This window comes from Juglans microcarpa x Juglans regia, chromosome 2S, assembly GCF_004785595.1.
Source record: "Juglans microcarpa x Juglans regia isolate MS1-56 chromosome 2S, Jm3101_v1.0, whole genome shotgun sequence".
Taxonomy (NCBI): domain Eukaryota; kingdom Viridiplantae; phylum Streptophyta; class Magnoliopsida; order Fagales; family Juglandaceae; genus Juglans; species Juglans microcarpa x Juglans regia.
Window position 1 is genome coordinate 14,871,985 of NC_054597.1, and position 18,486 is coordinate 14,890,470.

Below are 18,486 nucleotides of genomic sequence, written 5' to 3' on the forward strand. Positions count from 1 at the left end.
CCGGCAACTTTGCTGAGGGTCATCCGGCGCCGATCCTAAGGAGAGAGAAATCCTTACGAAGTGAGAAAACCCTGGATCTGCCGCCACCCACCCTTGTCGGCGAGAGATACCGCACCATTTCGTCACAGATAAAGCCGACGGACCCCGGCGACTTCGCTGAGGGCTGTTCGGCATCAGTCCACCCTCCAGCAACCTAGATTTCTCTGTGTCGTCTCTCAGAGTACTCCGGCAACCCCCACGACGGCTCTGTTGGTCTTGCCGTCGACACAGAACGAGTCGACGCTTTCCGGCGAGTCTTCTGGGAGTACTCCGGCATCAAGCAATGGTCTTCAGCCGTGGTCTACAACTGTGGTATTCAGCCGTGTCCCTGTGTCGCAGATTTAGATTCTCTGAGATGACGAATGGTTGTTGAATGAGGGGAGTTCGTCAGCATGGGTTCTTCTATGGAGTTGGTCATAGAATCTAAATCCTTTACATTGATGAAGGAGGGGAGCATGTTGGTCATTACTGAAAGGAGTCGTAGGGTGATATCTAAGCTGGTTTTGGGTTTAACAACAGTACAGTGGTTGGCCAAGGCCATGAAAGCGTGCACAAAAGATGAGAAACAAGATTTTTTCTCCACTGTCCGGGAAGGTAGACGCAGTTTCACGGCGCATCGTTGCTGCAATGCTTGAGGACGTTATATGGCGGTGGAGGAGTATGGAGGTGGAGGGAAGAGGAATTTTATTTCCATTCCTGAGGAGGGGAGCAGTGGTTGGAGAAGGATGGGGGAGGTGCTGCGTGATTTTTCCTTCGGCAAGAGAGGGAGTGACGGTTTGGAAGGACAAGGTGCTGTAGGACATGGCTCTGTCAGGGAGCCGCGTAGCAGACATGTGGCGAGGCAATCCTATGCAGCAGCTCTAAAGACAGGTTAGGCTTCGGGAGTTCAGAGTGAGGAGGGTCTACAAATTATGCCTCAAGACCAGCTTGTTGAGATGCACAATTCTTTAAAAGAGATGAAAACCCAACTTGGCGAGTTGAAGGCAGTGATAACTATATTATCTACGAAAATAGACCGGCTTTCAGTTGGAGGCAACAAGGTTGTAAGTAACAAGATAGGCCCAAATTCTTTAAACTCAGAAAAAGGAAAACGGAAGATCGGATTAGGCCTTGTCCCTATAACCAGATCCAGGAGAGTATGGCGGCTCAAAAGGAAATCTAGGTTATTTGAAGCGGGGTCTACATCGGGTATCGGCGTAGAGACATCGGTGGAATGTTATTCGCCTCATGTAACACAGGATAGACCGATAGTCGGCATTACACCCTTGGTCCCTGAAGAAATTATGGCTCCCTCGTCAGAGTTGAAGGAAAATTGTGTACTGCCGAGGTCTGAAGGAGAAGGATCCGCTATCACCCCAGAGATGAAGGGACTTGCTGTCACCCCAGAATCTCCAATGGAGAGAACCAATGGAGTTGCTGGAGAACCTATGGGTTTGGCGTTGGTGCCTTGTGTAGAGTCGGGAGTGCAGTTGGATACTGTGTCTGGGGATAACGTTGCTCCCCTGGTCTCTCTTCCTCCAATAGCAGACTGGATTCTGCCTAAAGTTAACGAGATTCAGCAGTTTGTGGGAATCTCACATGGAGGATGTGAAGATCAATTTAAAGACCTAATCACTACGATTGAAGCAAGCCATGCGCTTGAAATCAAATCAAATTTCAAGAAAAGTAGGGAGCTACAGCGTCTTTCTTTGGGCAATCAACTACGACGCTAAGGGTGGTAGCTCAACTAGAGGGAAGTCTAAAAAAGAGGGCATTGTGAAGACGGGGAATCAAGGGGTTGGGGTTGGGTGTTCAGGTAGAGTTTTAGTTCTAGGGGAAACAAGGGGTTGGGGTCAGGTCTGGTGTATTTTGGATTGTCTTTCCACGGGCTTTTTGGGTCATTAGGGGCTTTTTGGGTCATTTTGGGCAAGGTGTTTTCTTGTATACATTCAGTGTACTTGGTTTCTCCTTTTGATATATATAATTTTTTACTTATAAAAAAAAAATATAGCTCAAATTTCACTTCTTTAAATTTTATCAGTTGAACTAGGGTATAAAGTATATTATTTACCTTTTTTGATATGTAAAAGTAAAATCTTATTGATAGGAATAGACATAGCCCAAGTACATAGGAAGTATAAACAGAAAATGCTGAAATTCATACATTATTTTTACACAGGAAGCATATTTTTTTTTTATTTTCTGGAAAATTTCTCTTTGGTTAAAATGTTTTTGCCTGGCATGGTGGGAATAGATTTTAAATCGCTTTACTTGAATATTTGAAATCATTCAATTTTTAATCATCTCAACTTAGGTTTAAATAATTTTTTATTTAGTTAGGACATATCAGATTTTAAATAGGCACAACACCCAAACTTTTTATAGAGATAGATGGCAAAGAAGCAAAAAAGATTGTGGAGAAAATTGTGGAGGAATAAGGCGCCCCCCAAAGCTTTTCTTCACTTGGACAGCGGCTTTGGGTAAGATCTTGACAACTGATAATCTGCGAAAGCGCCGGGTAATTTTTTCAGATTGGTGTAATATGTGCAAGAAAGCTGGCGAGACAGTGGATCATCTCTTGTTACACTGTGAGACAACTAGAGCCGTGTGGAGAGAAGTGTTCAGTTTATTAGAGTTAAGCTGGGTGATGCCGGCTATAGTGGCAGAGTTATGGCCAGCTGGACAATTCCGGGTGATGCTCCACAAATCAAAGCTGTATGAAAGATGGTACCTATATGCATTATGTGGTGCATATGGAGTGAACGTAATGAGTGGACCTTCGAAGATAAAGAGCGGACACTAGAGGAGCTTAGATCTTTATTTTTCCGAACCTTATTTCATTGGGCTCTAGCTGTAGATTTTAATGGCCTAAATTTTCATGATTTTCTTGTTTCCACTTTTACGACTTTAGATAGGCCTTCTCCTTTGTATATCATCTTGTGTACTTGGGCTTTGCCTATCCTTTATTAATACTATTGTTTACTCATAAAAAAAAAAAAGACAAAAAAGAAATGGAAGAATTACAATATCAACTATATTATTCAATTAAATGCCGAAATATGGAGCATGCCACATTGGATTATCCCTTTTATATGCATAATTCAGTGACCACAATTTTGGGGAAGAACTCATTGCCCTATCCACAATGTTCAGCAGAAATTATGTGAAGCATGAAAGGCAAGAAGACAATGAAATAATACATCAATATCCAGAAAGTATATGATTGGTATTCCATCCTCCTACTGGAATTTAAGAGGTTAACTTTAAGAGAACCAGAGATTAGATCCTTTCAGAAGGCCAGGAATGACAAGTGCAGGGTTTGCAGAACATTATAACCAGATGAACAGCTTACTAAAGGCTTGTACAACAAGTCGCTAATCAATGAGCAGCAGTTATAAGACAAGTCGCTAATCAATGAGCAGCAGTTATAAGGCGCTAGCTAACAGGGACAAGTCATCAATAGGATAAGGAAAGATCAACGCGATTGTTACACTGGATAATCAAAACGCTAGCTCACCAAGAAATACAAATACCACAGATCCTAGAAAGATGTATAAACATTATCCAAGGAAATGCATCAATTGCACATCAAAAAACTTTAACTGCATATGAAACAAAAGCTTAGTTCTGACATACCTTCCTTGCTTCTGTATCCTTCCAGACATTGCCAGCTATGCCTAGAACAATAACAACCACAATCTGAAAAATAAATATAGCTCCAGTCAACTTGTCAATCATGGCATCCACAGCTGTGAGCTTTGGTTCAGGTATCCCCCTACTCATACCCAGTTTGGTTTCATTGCCTGAAAACATAGAATATATACTAGTTACAAATACATCAATTGCTGCATCTGCTCTGAACAACATCATGGCAACTCAAGGGGTTCAGAAATTGTTCCAAGACACCCACAGTGATTCTCAACTTATCATGTGGTTGCATACATTTAACCTAAACAACCAAAAACTTCTTCAAATATTGAAATTATCAATTAAGTTCCACTTGCATATTACTTGCTTAAAATATGAGAAATTTGAAATGGAAAGAATGTGTATTTTCCGTGTTGGCACTAACTAGAACCCAAGGTAGGCAAAACATTAAATGTCATACAAGTTTTACTGTTTTAGAAGATCATAAATGTTGCAGAATCCAACAACAGAATATAGCAACCCCAAACCTAGTTTTTGTAAGGACTCACATACTAATTAGACAACATAGAATCACTATCCTTTACACAATTTATTCTTTTACAAGTTACTCGTATTCAAAATTATTTTCCTGATAAGTAAATTGTAAACATAATTTATACATACACATTCTCGTCCAAAACCCAGTACTATCTCCTTCCGCTGTAGAATATTCAGAATACAACAAGAATTTGGCAATAATCTCGGGACATATTCAGCATTTCCCCAAAGGTATGATCTGACAGTAAAACAAAGCTTGTTTACCTAAGTCCTTAATCCACTACAAACCGACTGGAATCAATTCTATCCTTACCCATTGGGCATTATTAATCTAAATGGCTACATACAACCAAGAATAGAAAAATGAGCAACTCCCAGCCAATAATTGAGTTCCTATGACATAACAAAACTACATTTAGTAAACATCAAATTTTCCCCACTTAATCACAAGGGAAAAAAAAAAAAACTGCCTGCCTATAACGCCCCAATGGAAGACCCAAACCACATGGCTTATACTCCAAAAGGAGGGTATCACAATTGGCACAATCAGTGAGCTTTTGTATTGCATGATTATTTTTCTCCCATCTTTGTCAAAGGTTATACATATCAGATGAATGCATTTTGCTGATCAAGTGATCATTTTGAACCTTGTTTTGCTGCTTCTCCACTTTCAGAATTTTCAAAGGATAAAAAAATAAAGGGCACATGAGAACAATCTAGTATGTTGTTAGCTACAACCTTGAGATTTAGGGCTGGTTTGGTTATACAAAACCAAACTATCTCATCTCATCTCATCATTACAACTTTTCCAAACTCCCACACAAAATAATATTATAACAATATTTTATTCAACTTTCAACAAAACATCTCATTTCATCTCATCTGAACTGAGTAACCAAATGAGGCCTTATTGTTCATACCTGTGTAGACAGCTACTCCACAGGCCCACTCTGTGTTCCGCAAGTAACATGACTGAAGAATTGTGTTTGTAATTGTTAAAGGGCACAAATCATTATCAAGAAATGGGGGAAACAACCGAAGATTCGCATCAAATCTTCTAATGTCCTTATCTGGACTATGACACTCAATAACACCCTGCAGAAGAGAGTGGAAGAAAAGAACATTTCAATCACCAACTTTGCCATAGGAAGGTAAACTACCAACAAATCTTTCATCAATATTAAGTTACAAGAAACCTGCCTTGATCTTGTGCAATAATTCATACTCTATTCCCATGCAAGCGGAGGGTATAACCCTCGTCTTCAAATCAGTCTCACCATCTAGGGCAGCAGTCTGTAAAACATTGTTACACTATCAGATTGTTGAAATGCTCAAAAGGACATCCCAACCAAAAAGAAACCCCAATGCTAGCATCCCTCACAACACATACAAGGACTCCATCTGATTAGACTCTAAGTTTAGGTATATGAAATTTCCAGAAAATATGAAGTGCAGATCGAAAAAAGTGTAACAACAAAAAGAGGAACCCAAATGGCTGGGCCATAAATTAAAATGAAGAACACCTGCCCCAAGCTTCATTTTGACTTGTATGCCAGAAATTTAATTCAGGCTGACCCTGGATCATCCCTAGCTCAGCCCAAAGCCCAAATTTCAATACCACCATACTTGTTTATATTTACTTATGACCTTGTCAATCACAGTTCAATTGGAAAGTCATCCCTATAGTTTCTCAGTCAGATTAAAACGAGCAACTATCATGCAAAGAAAAGTGCTAGAAATGTATCAATGCTGAAAGTTACAACAATGACAATGGTAATAGTAAGGAAAATAAACAACAGCAAACTGTATCCCTCCATCGATGGAGCATGATGCACTCATGACCCAAGAGCAATAAGTTCATCCCACAACACTTCAAAACTCAAATTAAGGTAAGCATAGTAGGCCATGTTTGGATTCAAAATCACCTTTAAAGTTTTAGAAAACTTTTTGACTTTCAATCCAAACATATTTAAACACTACAAAATCTTCAAAAAATTCATCTTATTTTTTTCTTGGTTTCCGTGAAAATGGCATAAAAACTGAAACAACTTTCAGAAAATCCAAGAAAAAATCTCAAAGATTTTCTCCCCAAACATCTTTATCATTTCAATGGGTCCAACTACTTTTTTCAAACCACAATAAAAATATATCAAAAAACTTTCTCAACCCAAAGATATTTTTCTACAGGTGCCACTATTTCACAAAACCATAAAAAACTCCTCTAAAATTTTCTTAAAGATTTAAAAATTTTCACAAAAATCTTAAAATCCAAACAAGCCCTAGATAAATGGAATTCATTAGTGCTTGAATAAGGAATATAAACTGAATCGACCGTGCACGAAAATATACTAGTGAATGGTGAGAGTGCGTTTCTGTCTGATCATCATCAATATTTAAAGAAGTAGTCCCTTGCAGATTACTCTTGCTAGTATCAGTAATCAGATGAAGCAGATCCATTCATATATATGCACCAAGCTAGGAGTTTTTGCTTGAGCAATTTAGCATATGCAAATTCGGACCTAGAATTATGACTGAATATACTGAAGAGTTTTTGCATACAACAAAAACATGAAGATATACATCCCATAACTTGCTTAACAGGAACTTCAAGACTCCAAGTTGTAGTTGTTGGTTTCATTACTCTAAAAGAGGCCAAATTGTATGCTAAACAGAGTTCTTGAAACATAACTCACATTCAAGCTAGCCTGAGTTTATGGCGCGACATCCAAGCGCGACTCTATTTCAGATTCTCACTTTGCTTTTTATAATCAAAAAAGGCTTTTAATAGTAAATTTTTACTGTTGATTTTAACCAAATAAAAAAGTAAAAATTTGTAGTGCTCGTGACTTTGACTTCAGCAAACTCTCCATTGTAGTGATATATGGAGCAGCAGATTTACCTCAATATAGCACACGCCCTGCGGATCTGAAGTACCAAGTAAAACAAGATCACATGGTACTTCATCATTCTCTCGAATCCACACAATATTACCTACATGAATATCCTGCGCTTGGACCTACAAGTCAATGAATCAACAACAGATGAACATACAGTTAGAATGGCAAAGTTTAAGAAAAAAAGAAACAGCATATCTATAATCTGGGAAAGAACTAAATAAGAAATAATCAATTGGGAAATTAAATCATGGGATCTATGACTTTGTCACCTTCATAACTAATAGTCTAGTTTGTATCCATGAAGCCTTCTTTTATGGGTAAAAACAGTAAACATCAAAGTGGGGCATTAAACTCATTTACATAGGTACCAACGATGATCTACACGTGATAATTTCAATTTTGCCCATAAACTCCACAAAAACATGTATTATAGTAGCAAAAACTTCAAATATCATTAGATAATCAAGTAACTGACTTTTGACACAAAAAATACATTAACCTATTCTTTAATTCCTCCATATTGTGTATTGGTAACCTAGTGGTGTCACATGTTAGCTCTAGAGGGTTGAGGCAAGAATCGCATTCCCATCACTGGTCCTATTGTTTTGTAATGTATGAGCAACTAGAAAACCAATCGTGTGCTTTGTGTTCTTCTCAACTACTATCCATTCTCCAATCAATCAATTTTCCTCGGGTCAAAGGTTAGGAGCACATTAACAAACTTACTATTTGTTTTTTTTTTTTTTTTTGTGGGCTCCAAAATGAAGAATGAAGTCCATGATATTGACAGCTAACCCCTATTAATAAAGCTTTATTAAGAAAACAGCATTACAAATTTTGCCCCAACCATAACTGCATATGCCACACTAAGGCCCTGTTTGGATTTAGAGATGGTTTCATCTTATCTCATCTCATCATTATAACTTTATCAAATTTTCGCACAAAATAGAATAAAAAATTCAACTTTTTCAAATTCCCAAAAAATAATAATATTCTAACAATATTTTATTCAACTCCTCTAAAACCATCTCATCTCATCTCACTATCTAAACCAGCTCTAATGATGTTGGGATGGTTTTAGGACAAGATTTTAAAGGCATTACAATTGCACAGAATCGAAGATTCCAGATTGGGAATATGGTAAGAAATACAAGGTCATAGGTGCAGCTAAAGAGAACAGGTTTCTACCCTTGATGGTATTGCAAGGGACATGGCAGGTGGATTGGCTTCTCTAAACTACCAAGGGGGTTATTCCTAGACTTTTATAAATTTAATCTATGATGCTTTCAAATCATGCTAGAGATGGAAGAACTTAAATCTTTTAAAATTTCCCAATGATGTTATTGTGGAGGATAATACTAATTACAACAACTGAGGAATTTGTTCACAGACTGCTTTCTCAACATAGCATCCTACTGAGAAAATCCCTATGAAGTTTCTCAATCTGGTTTGCCACACTTGCTGGAATTGGGAAAAGAAATAAAAAAAAAAATACGTTGGTAAATTAGACAGAGTACTTTTGATTAAAGTGATCCTGCTATTTCGACTAAGTACAGTCTCTTCCAACCTGCCAATCTACGTTCAATCTTCTCAATCACTCTATCCCATTTGGTATAGCCCTTGAGGCAGCCCCCAACAGAAGACCTAGGAAATTCACTGGAAGGGTGGAAACCTTGCATCCAAGAGTGTTAGCTAGCTACTGGATGTTGAGAACATTACCAACTGATACCAATTCTGATTTGTCAAGGTTCACTTTCAAACCTGATGCCGCTTCAAAACAGAGTAAAAGTGCCCTCAGTGCCCGCATATGGTTTTGTTCTGCCTCACATAAGATAAGTGTATCATCGGCAAACAAGTGGGAAATGTTAGTGCTACCAATATCGGGGTCACCAACCGAGAATCCATCCATAAAACCATTGTGAGCCAAAGTCGAGGTCATTCTGCTAAGTGCCTCCATAACAATGACAAAGAGGAGTGGGGACAATGGATACCCTTGTCTTAGGCCTCGAGAGCCGTTAAAGAAACCAACTGGACTACCATTTACCAACACAGAAAATTTTGCTGTTGATATGCACCATATAATTCACGAACACCATCTCTCCCCAAAATCACACCTCCCAAGCAAGTAGAGCAGGAAGTCCCAGTTAACAAGATCGTAGGCCTTCTCCATATCTAAATTACATAAGATCCCCAAATTACCAGATTTTTTTCTACCATCTAGGCATTTATTGGCAATGATAACTGAGTCTAGAATTTGCCTATCTCGTACATATGCGTTTTGGGGTTATGTTATGATCTTCCCCAAAACCTACCCTAGGCAGTTTGCAAGCACCTTAGAGATAATCTTATACACCCCATTCACTAGACTAATGGGACGAAAATTCTTGACCTTCGATGCCCCAATCTTCTTGGGAATTAGTGCTATAAAAGTGGCATTGAGGCTCTTCTCAAATTTTCCAACCAAGAAAAATTCCTGGAAAACCTTAATTAAATCCTCCTTCACCACTTCCCAACAAGTTTGGAAGAATCCCATAGAAAATCCATCTAGACCGGGTGCTTTGTCTTTGGCCATTTTCCTAACCACACCATGAGCCTCCATCTCCTCAAAGGGCCTCTCCAACCAAGAGACTTTCTGCGGCTCAATAGAATCAAAACCTAATCCATCAAGCTTTGGCTGCCACCCCACTTGCTTGATAAGCAAGTGTTCAAAGAAATCAACAGCATGTTCAGGGGCCTCTATACAGGCCACACCATCTATATTCAGCATCTTAATGGTATTGGTTCTCCTGTGAGAGTTGGTCACTCTATGAAAAAACTTTGTGTACTTCAATCCCCTTCTTTCAACCACAATGCTCTAGACTTTTGGCGCCACGAGATAGCTCTTCCAAGGAAAGTACTCGACCCTCCGGTATCCTCTCTAACTCCTATAACTCTTCCAACATGGACTTCTTACGTTCACCTATGTCGTCAAAGGATTGTGTATTCCAAAACTCTTTCAATTTACCTACAAGGATGAAGCTAGGGGTGCCATGAATCTAATATGAGGACCACCGTTGCCTAACACTGTCCACAAAACCATCAGTTTTCAGCCACATTTTCAAAGTCAAAGTACCAACACCCTCCTTGGAATACCACCACAATCAAGCAAAATAGGAAAATGATCTAAGGCGAGAAAACCTCTTTTGACATACATCCAGATAATGAGCTTCCCACTCTGATAAAACTAAAAATCTGTCCAATCTAGACCACGTATGGTTATTAGACCATGTATGGTTATTGGACCACGTGAATGCCCCGCCCATGAGAGAGATGTCCACCAAACTCAAGTCGAAAATAAACTCCGAGAATTCTATCATTGTTGGTAACAGTCTACTTTCTATTGAATATTCAGTTGGGAGCCTTATAACATTAAAATCACCATCTATGCACCATGGTAGGTCTCACTAGCTATGTACTCCAGCTATTTCCCATAACAAACTTCTGTTGCTGTCCAAATTCGGCCCGTAAATACCAGCTAAAGCTCACTTAGGGCTGGTTTGAATATTGAGATGAGATGAGATGGTTTTAGACAAGTTGCATAAAATATTGTTAGAATATTATTTTTTAATATTATTATTGTTTTGAGATTTGAATAAGTTGAATTGTTTATTATATTTTGTATGAGAATTTGAAAAAATTGTAATAATGAGATGAGATGAAATGGGTTAAGAGTGTTTTTGTATCCAAACGGGGCCTTAAAGTTGTCTTCCACAATCCTAAATGCCACTGTGTACTCCCCTATGAATTCCTCCATTTTTTCCACCACCCTTTTATCCCACATCACTAATACACCTCCCGAAGCCCCATCAGATGCAAGATAAGCTTAATCTACATATGTACAACTCCATATACTTCGTACAATTCTTCTTGTAATATATTTCAATTTAGTTTCCTGTAAGCATACGATATCCACCTTTCACTCACGAAGCAAATTTTTTATTCGAAGATGCTTATTTGCCTCATTAAGCCCTTAGACATTCCAAGAAATAATGTTGAGCTTCATAAAGCAAGTGCTAGTCCCTTCCCTTTAGATCTCTCTCAGTTTGTGCTGCCCTCATAATTAATAGACCACGTTAGCCTCTTTAACTCCCTTTGTTTTTTGGAGTATGATTTCTTAAACTAAGCATGACCAGCTTCAATGATTGTAAGCAAAGCCATAAACTGTTCCTCAAAACCGTCACACTCCATCCCATGCAATGTTGAATTTCCTTCACCTTATGAAGAACCCATTCCAAGACACTAGACTAACTTGGAAGCATACGTATAAGGGGTATGGGCTCCCCATCCCTGGTTGTAACACTGCCACCACCTGCCTTATAGTTCTCCCTCCTCTGTTTTGACTAATACCTCTCCCGAAAGTCACGAACTCCCACAGTGCCTCCACTGACCTCCTTCATCCCTAACCCTTCTCTTCGGGTATGAAGATAAAACTGCGCCTGCTACCACCACCGTATGCCGGGGTGTAGAAGTCCTTTCTTTCTTTCTTTAGGCATTGTTCCAGTGTTCTAGCAACCAAATCATTCTTTTTATACAGCTACAGCCCAGGGGGAGTGTCTTTCTCCCCCTACCCCCCTCCGTTGAGTCTACCGCACTGACCGACTGATGGGCAACCCTAGCCTTAACTCCTTCACAACCTTCCAGCTTTTCTCAATAATAAGCCTAGAGCTACCCTCCTTCAATATTGAAAATACTTTGGATTCTATCACTACATGTTTGAAAAGCCCCTTTGTGAACACACCTAGACGCTCTAAACTCAATCACAATCTCGTCGTTGCAAGCACCAAAATGTCACCAGAAAGAAAAATGATCACTTTTCATCATTGGAGTTTTGGGTGTACGAAGAGAAAAGTTTTGGGTGTACAAGAATAGACTCTGAAAGGTTATACAAAAAAATGAACCAACTAATAACGAAAAGTAACCAGCTAGTTGCTGACTCAAGCATCTTAAAGTAACAACAGAGTCGAGCAATAGTTGTTGAGCAAGCCAACCAATTTGATAAATTGCAAAAAAATAAGCAACAAGTCAAACCATAAATATAGATAGACGATTTTGGAAAAGTTTCCATACATGTTTTCTTATGCCTTGCCTAACAACCCAGACTTCTTTCTCATTTGCCTTCCTGTCTGATAGATATCTATTATAATCATCCCATGCCTCTTTTGTTGCAGATACTGCAAAAATAAAGATAAGGGGGCCCCATGTACTGGCAGGATTCACTGGAGTAATAAGCGGCCATAGTTGAAGGCAAGCAATTAATAAAAAGTATTGGTTCATGAACCGGCTGAAAACAAAAGAAACCAAATTGATTAGAGAAGGGAGAAAAAGAAGAAGAGGAACATTTAATTTCAGAAAATCAGACAAGATAAATCATTTCTAAAACACAAAAGCAATATGGACTTCTACTCCTCCAAAAGATATCTGACTTGTGAAATAAAAACGGTATTATCAACATCAATAAACTTCAAAAGAAGGTGATAAGCAACATTGCAGAAAATCACCGAAAAAATCCCAAGTGCTAGTCCACATTGACTGCAGCATAAGATGAAAAAAGCATGAAATGAACAAGTGTTCATAATGGGTCAATGTAACATGTGATTAGCTCATGCTCCAAAGAAATTGTTTACAACAGTAAGTCATAGTCAGCCACAAGTGATGCTTGGCACTCGGCACATGACTTCTAAAGAACGTTCACGACTTTGCCCAAGCAAATTACTATTCAAGCCTGGATGAGAACCAACAAAAAACCCACAACACGAATTGAAAAATCACCTGAACTGTTCCCATAAGTTCTTCGGGAGAAAGTTCAATAAAGTATATTTTCTGTTTGATATGCGGTTGTCACAGTAAAGATCATGGGATGTTTCATCATCATTGATGTAGATGTAACGCTTCATTGTTATAAGCATCTGATCATGTTTTAACTGTTGCTTGCAAGTTCACTATAGACAATGCCACAAGAATTAAAGTTGCTTCATATCCTGCAAAATAAATTAAAAATTTTGAGTAGCACAAATTGCTATTTTCATCCAGATAACACATACCAGGGCACAACCCACCTAAGACACAAGACAAAGGAGCCCTCAATCAAAGGCTATAATCCAAGAAGGTTTTTGCTAGTGTACTGGAATATCCAAGTACAAAAATTCATGTTGAACAGATAAAGAAACAAGATATGTTATAAAGAAACCTTGGGAATTGTGCAGTGAAAACCACCAAGATTTCTAAGACAAACAAGTCAAAACACGGCCAAGCAAACAAAGAATGACTTGCCGTGACTGGACAGTCGCACATACTGTCCAGACAGTAAAACACAAAAAACCCTTGGCTCAAAATAAGCCACATCTATCCTGACCTGGTTACCATCAAACAAGACCAAAGCTTGTTCTAATGAGACAGAGATAGGATCTCCATGTGCCATGTGGCATTGAGCCGCTTGATGTGATGTTTATTTGAGATGTTTTTTTTTTTATAAGTAAAAATGTTTATGTAACATACGGGTCTAAATTTAGGGTTTAAAACTAGTATTTTACTTATTTATTTATTGGTATTTTAATTTCTTTATATTTATTTATTTATTTTAGATTTTGTGATAACAGATAGATCGATTTAGTGATTCCTTTCCCTTAAAAAAAAAAAAAAAAAAAAAAAAAAAAAAAAAAAAAAAACTTCGAATATTCTATCCACTTAGTCCCCATGCTAGTTTCGGTTTCCAGAGTTTGAGCAACTCCAAGTCAAACCTTTCAAACTCTCTCAGAAACGGTATCCACGTGAGAATAGGTTCCTAAAGTTTAGGCAATTTCAAAATTCAACCAATCTCTCCACGTTGCTTCCTCCCATCGCCTATAAAAAGACCCTCAAGCCTCTGTGATTCACACAGTGACATATCAAGAGAAACAACATTCCCGCTTAAACCTTACCTCTGCCCAACCATCGTCGTCCACCCCGGGACGTCGGAGCCCTACCCACGGCGCCAGAAAACGCCGGCCAACTCAACCCCGTTGAACCCACCCCCTCAGGTAAGCCCCTGCCGCCGCACTCCACCTCCCTCCCTTTCGGTTGTTTGAGTTTCAAACCCATATCTCTCTAAACTCTCACTGTTTCTCTCTCTCTCTCCCTCTCTCGGTGTCGCACCACCATAGGGACCCCCCAGTCTCGTCGCCGGTCGCTTCTAGCCACCTAGAGCCGCCGACGCACTCTGCTCTCCCTCGGTGAGCATCGCACAGCTCTCTCTCTCCCGTAAGCCTCTGTTTTTACGTCTGCTTCTTTTATTTTATTTTCTTTTCTTTCTCGTTTCTTTTCTCGTTTCTTTTCTTTTTCTTTCTTTTCTTTCTTTTTTCTTTCTTTTTCTTTCTTTCTTCTTGTTTTATTCCCTGAGCCTCGACTTCTTGGGGCCTTAAGTCAGTCAGATAGTATTTTCTTTAAGTGGTTAATCTCTGGGTCGATAGAAACTGGTTTACAATTTTAAAGAAGGATAGTATATTTTCAGAAATACATTACCTTTACATGGGCTTTATCTAATTGAACAATTATCAGCATTTAGACAAGTTTTATAAAAGATTTTTAAAGGATTTCAAAGCAATTGTTAGAGTCTATTAGTAGTTAAATTCCTTATACGTATTTAATTACGACACGTTTTGCTAGGAAGTTATTAACGTCTAGAATCTCGTTTAGGTAACGCGCTACAAGTTGGAAATCAGGAAGCAGCGCTAAGAGGTAAATAGTATGATCATATTAATAAATACGTATTGTGAATATTATTATTATGTATACAAAAAGGTGATGTGCTTATGATTGTTAACTACGCTACACTAAGAGGCAAGTCAAGGTTAGTTTACCTTTCGGTCTTGATGAAATATGAGATTATACTTGAGTGAATGAATTTATTGTTGATTGATTTAATGTTACTAAATTCACATGAAAGCCATGAAATGTTGAAGTAGTAGTTCAAAGTCAAGTATGCCATGTAATAGTCAGATTATGCAAGCCATGTCCATGAAATGCTTAGGTTATATATATGCCATGTTTGTGTAATACTTAAACCATGTATGCCATGTTCAAGTAGTACCTGGATCATGTATGCCTTGGAACGTCATAAAACATTCATAGCATGTTATGTAATATCACGTTATACTATGCCATGCTAAATCATACAAGAGTATGCCATGCTAAATCATACGAGAATATGCCATGTACAAAGATATGCCATGCTAAATCATACAAGAATATGTCATGTACAAGAATATGCCATGCCATGTCATGTTACGCTATACCATGTACAAGATTATGCCATGTTAGAGATGTTCATGAAGCAAATCCCATGCATTAAGAAAGATAAGAAATGTAACAGTACCACGGACTCAAGCGTGGTTAACCACAAGTTAAGTGAAACACGGACTCAAGCGTGTTTCACTCCATGTTAATACAAGATAACTAGGACGTTATGCATTCACAATGACATGTTTTGATTATATATGCTTCCGCTTATGTTAATAATGAAAATGTGTGCCATGTAAATCTGTGATGATATATGTATGTAAAGTCTTCCAGAAGATCATGTTACGTATTTGATTGAAATCCATGAAGTTGTATGCACGTTCGTAAGGGTATCCTAGAGATGAATTGTATGTTAGGCAATGACTATATTTTACGATACGATGTACTACTTACTGAGTATTCAACTCATTATTTTTGTGTGTTTCTTGTTTCTTCCATGTTTGATTCTCGCAGATGATGTCTATGATGATGAAGAGCGGAATGGCCAGGAGTAGATCTAGTACCAAGACTTAGGAATGAATAAGTGATTTTATCACCAGAATTAGATTTCTTTTATGTCATGCATAGGATTAGTTATGTTTCTTTATATTTCGTTCAGTTTCCAAAACAATCATGTTCAGTTCAGTTTTAACGTTTTGATGAATTTCAATAAATGAGGTAATTCAGGATATGAATCTCTTTACCGGGCATTATGTTTTAAATGTTGGTAATATCTCTATCCTACGGGAATGGGGTGTTACAGTTTATTTGAGATGTTATAACACAATACCATTCAGATGGTAGTGTTTTGACGTCTGGACAGCTTGCATCTCCACGTGCCATATGGGCCACGGTGCGATGCACAGAAGTGATAATGATTCGAGGTGCATTTCATGTGACATTACCGTTAGAATGGTACCATTTTGGCATCCAGATGAGTAGCAACTTTCACCCCAAATATTGCTCCTTCAATCTAAAAAGATGCTACAGAGGAATTATTGAGTATGTTAAGGAGGATTTTGGTGATTATAGTGGCCAAAGAATGCACTAGCAACTGAAAGGAAGTTCTTGGAGTAGGCTTTCATGTGCGAGCATACGCTCTTTGAACCACATTTTGGCTGTTTAAGACCATTCCTAGGAATTTTTGGTAGAGTATCTGTCTGTTGCTCTAAGGCAATCGAGGTTATATTGATGTTACCATCATCATTAATAGCGTCTTATAAGAAAACCCTAGCTTTCTCCATATTATTGAAATCCCATTTAGACAATCATTTTTAAACACGATCGCAATTTGTCCAATCTGTCTTCTATGAAATGGCCACCAAAATACAATAGTAAACTAAAACTGAACTTTAAGAACCAATCTTTTTTTTATTTTTGATAAGTAACTAATCTTATACGTAGAATTCTTTAAGTACCAATCTTGAATTTCTTAAATGTCAAATCCGTAGAAAAATGATCCAAATCCCCATTTTTATACGTAATCAAGAAATTTTATTAATAAGCCAATAGGCAAGAAAAATAATCCAAATATTTCTGAATATCTCAGCCAATATTACAATTACCAATCTCCCACACCATCCACATACATAATTCTGAACTATCCAGAGGAACTATGTCATAAAGGGCTTAAAATAACTACCAAAACTTTCTTCTTCTTTTTTTGTTAACGCAAATTATGATATCCGATTTAGACTTCGAGCTAATATGCAAACTGGGAAAGAAAAAAAAAAAAACCCAAATGCCCATAATTTCAACCTAGAAAGAAAACCCATTAATGGAAATTAACGGGTGATCGAAATTTGAAACTCCCCCCCCCCCCCCCCCCCCCTTCTCCCCAAGGGGGCCCAAATGCGATCCAAATATAGGACATGTAGAAGAATCCCTCCCTTGAGTACCTACCAGACCTCGGGGGCTAAAATTGAAATACTATTCAGAGAGATTTAGGAAACAGTCAATAGCATACCTCTTTTCTTCTTCTGAGTGCCGCCGGTTCGGATCTTTGTTCCCTCTCTCTCCCTCCTGACTATTACCTCACTTGTTTGAAGAAAAGGTGGGAAACGCTTATTTGTGTCGATTTCTATCGATGGACTTTTAGAAGGGCGCTACGCCGAATTGCCGAGTCTGATGCGGTGGAAAATGGTATAGCATGGTGTGTCATAGAAGAAGGAAGTCTTTTAATCCGAATTGTTGAGATGAAAAGAGGGTTTCAGTTTGTTTTCACAATTTTTCTTAATTCATCTCATTTTATTTTATTTAATTATTATAATTTTTTAAATTTTTACATAAAATAAAATAAACAATTCATTTTTTTTAAATTTTAAAACAAAAATAATATTAAAAATATATATTCTAATAATATTTTATTCAATTTTTAATTTTTATATCAACTCATCTTATCTATATGATGCATATTCTATTTTTTTTTTAAAAAAATGCTCAATGCAATTGGCCAATGTAATTGCGGGGAAACTGCTTCCAACGTGGAAAATGAGAAAGTGAGACGTAGCGTTTCTTACAAATGATTCCCACCAAAACCTCCCTCCCTCAATTTCTTTTTTGCCCAAAACTTTTTTTCCCCCCATTTCAGACCCATTCCTTCGTCTTCCCCACAAGCACATTCCCCACCTCCGTCCCATTTCTTTCAGTCATTCCAGAGTTAGGTTTCAAAGGGGAGACAAGTAGCAATTCAACTTCATCTTCCTCAAGCACGAATCATCCCATTCTACCACCTTCCCACAAAGATGACGACCTTCGAGACGACCCACGAAACCGAAATCTGTAACCTTAGTTCCCCTTCGAAATCGAAATCTTCCCACTCCCTTCGAAGCTGAAAGCTCTGCCTCTCCCTTCGACCCTTTGCCTCCCCCATTTCTTCCAGTCCTTTTTTGGTCGCGAGGTCGAGTTTTCATGGGAGGAGAAAAAGAAGAGGCTTTGAGTTTTGGTCGCAGGGTTGTCAACAAACACAGAGTAATAATTTCTAATTTTTTTATTTTTAGTTCCAGAGACTGCTGGTGAGGTGAAAGTTTCAAATGAGGTAGATGAAAATGAAGAGAAAAATAAGCAGTCAGAGAGCAAAATTGACGAGGCAGAG

General features: G+C 38.2%; 1 protein-coding gene across 3 annotated transcripts in view; it reads right to left on the reverse strand.

Annotated features, from left to right (window-relative positions):
• Nucleotides 1-17,564, reverse strand: part of LOC121252006 (phospholipid-transporting ATPase 2) — a 33,384-nt gene extending 15,820 nt beyond the window's left edge. For 2 of the 3 annotated variants that reach the window (XM_041151454.1, XM_041151452.1), the window contains exons 1-7: nucleotides 17,359-17,560; nucleotides 12,909-13,117; nucleotides 12,207-12,420; nucleotides 7,103-7,219; nucleotides 5,404-5,496; nucleotides 5,124-5,298; nucleotides 3,655-3,821 (exon numbers count right to left, since the gene is read on the reverse strand). In XM_041151454.1, coding sequence (XP_041007388.1) covers nucleotides 3,655-3,821; nucleotides 5,124-5,298; nucleotides 5,404-5,496; nucleotides 7,103-7,219; nucleotides 12,207-12,420; nucleotides 12,909-13,045 — 903 coding nt within the window. In that variant the 5' untranslated portion in view covers nucleotides 13,046-13,117; nucleotides 17,359-17,560. Of the gene's footprint in view, nucleotides 1-3,654; nucleotides 3,822-5,123; nucleotides 5,299-5,403; nucleotides 5,497-7,102; nucleotides 7,220-12,206; nucleotides 12,421-12,908; nucleotides 13,118-17,358 lie in introns of all 3 variants that reach the window. The other variant, XR_005938164.1, reaches the window with a different exon arrangement.
• Nucleotides 17,565-18,486: the final 922 nt, after the last annotated feature.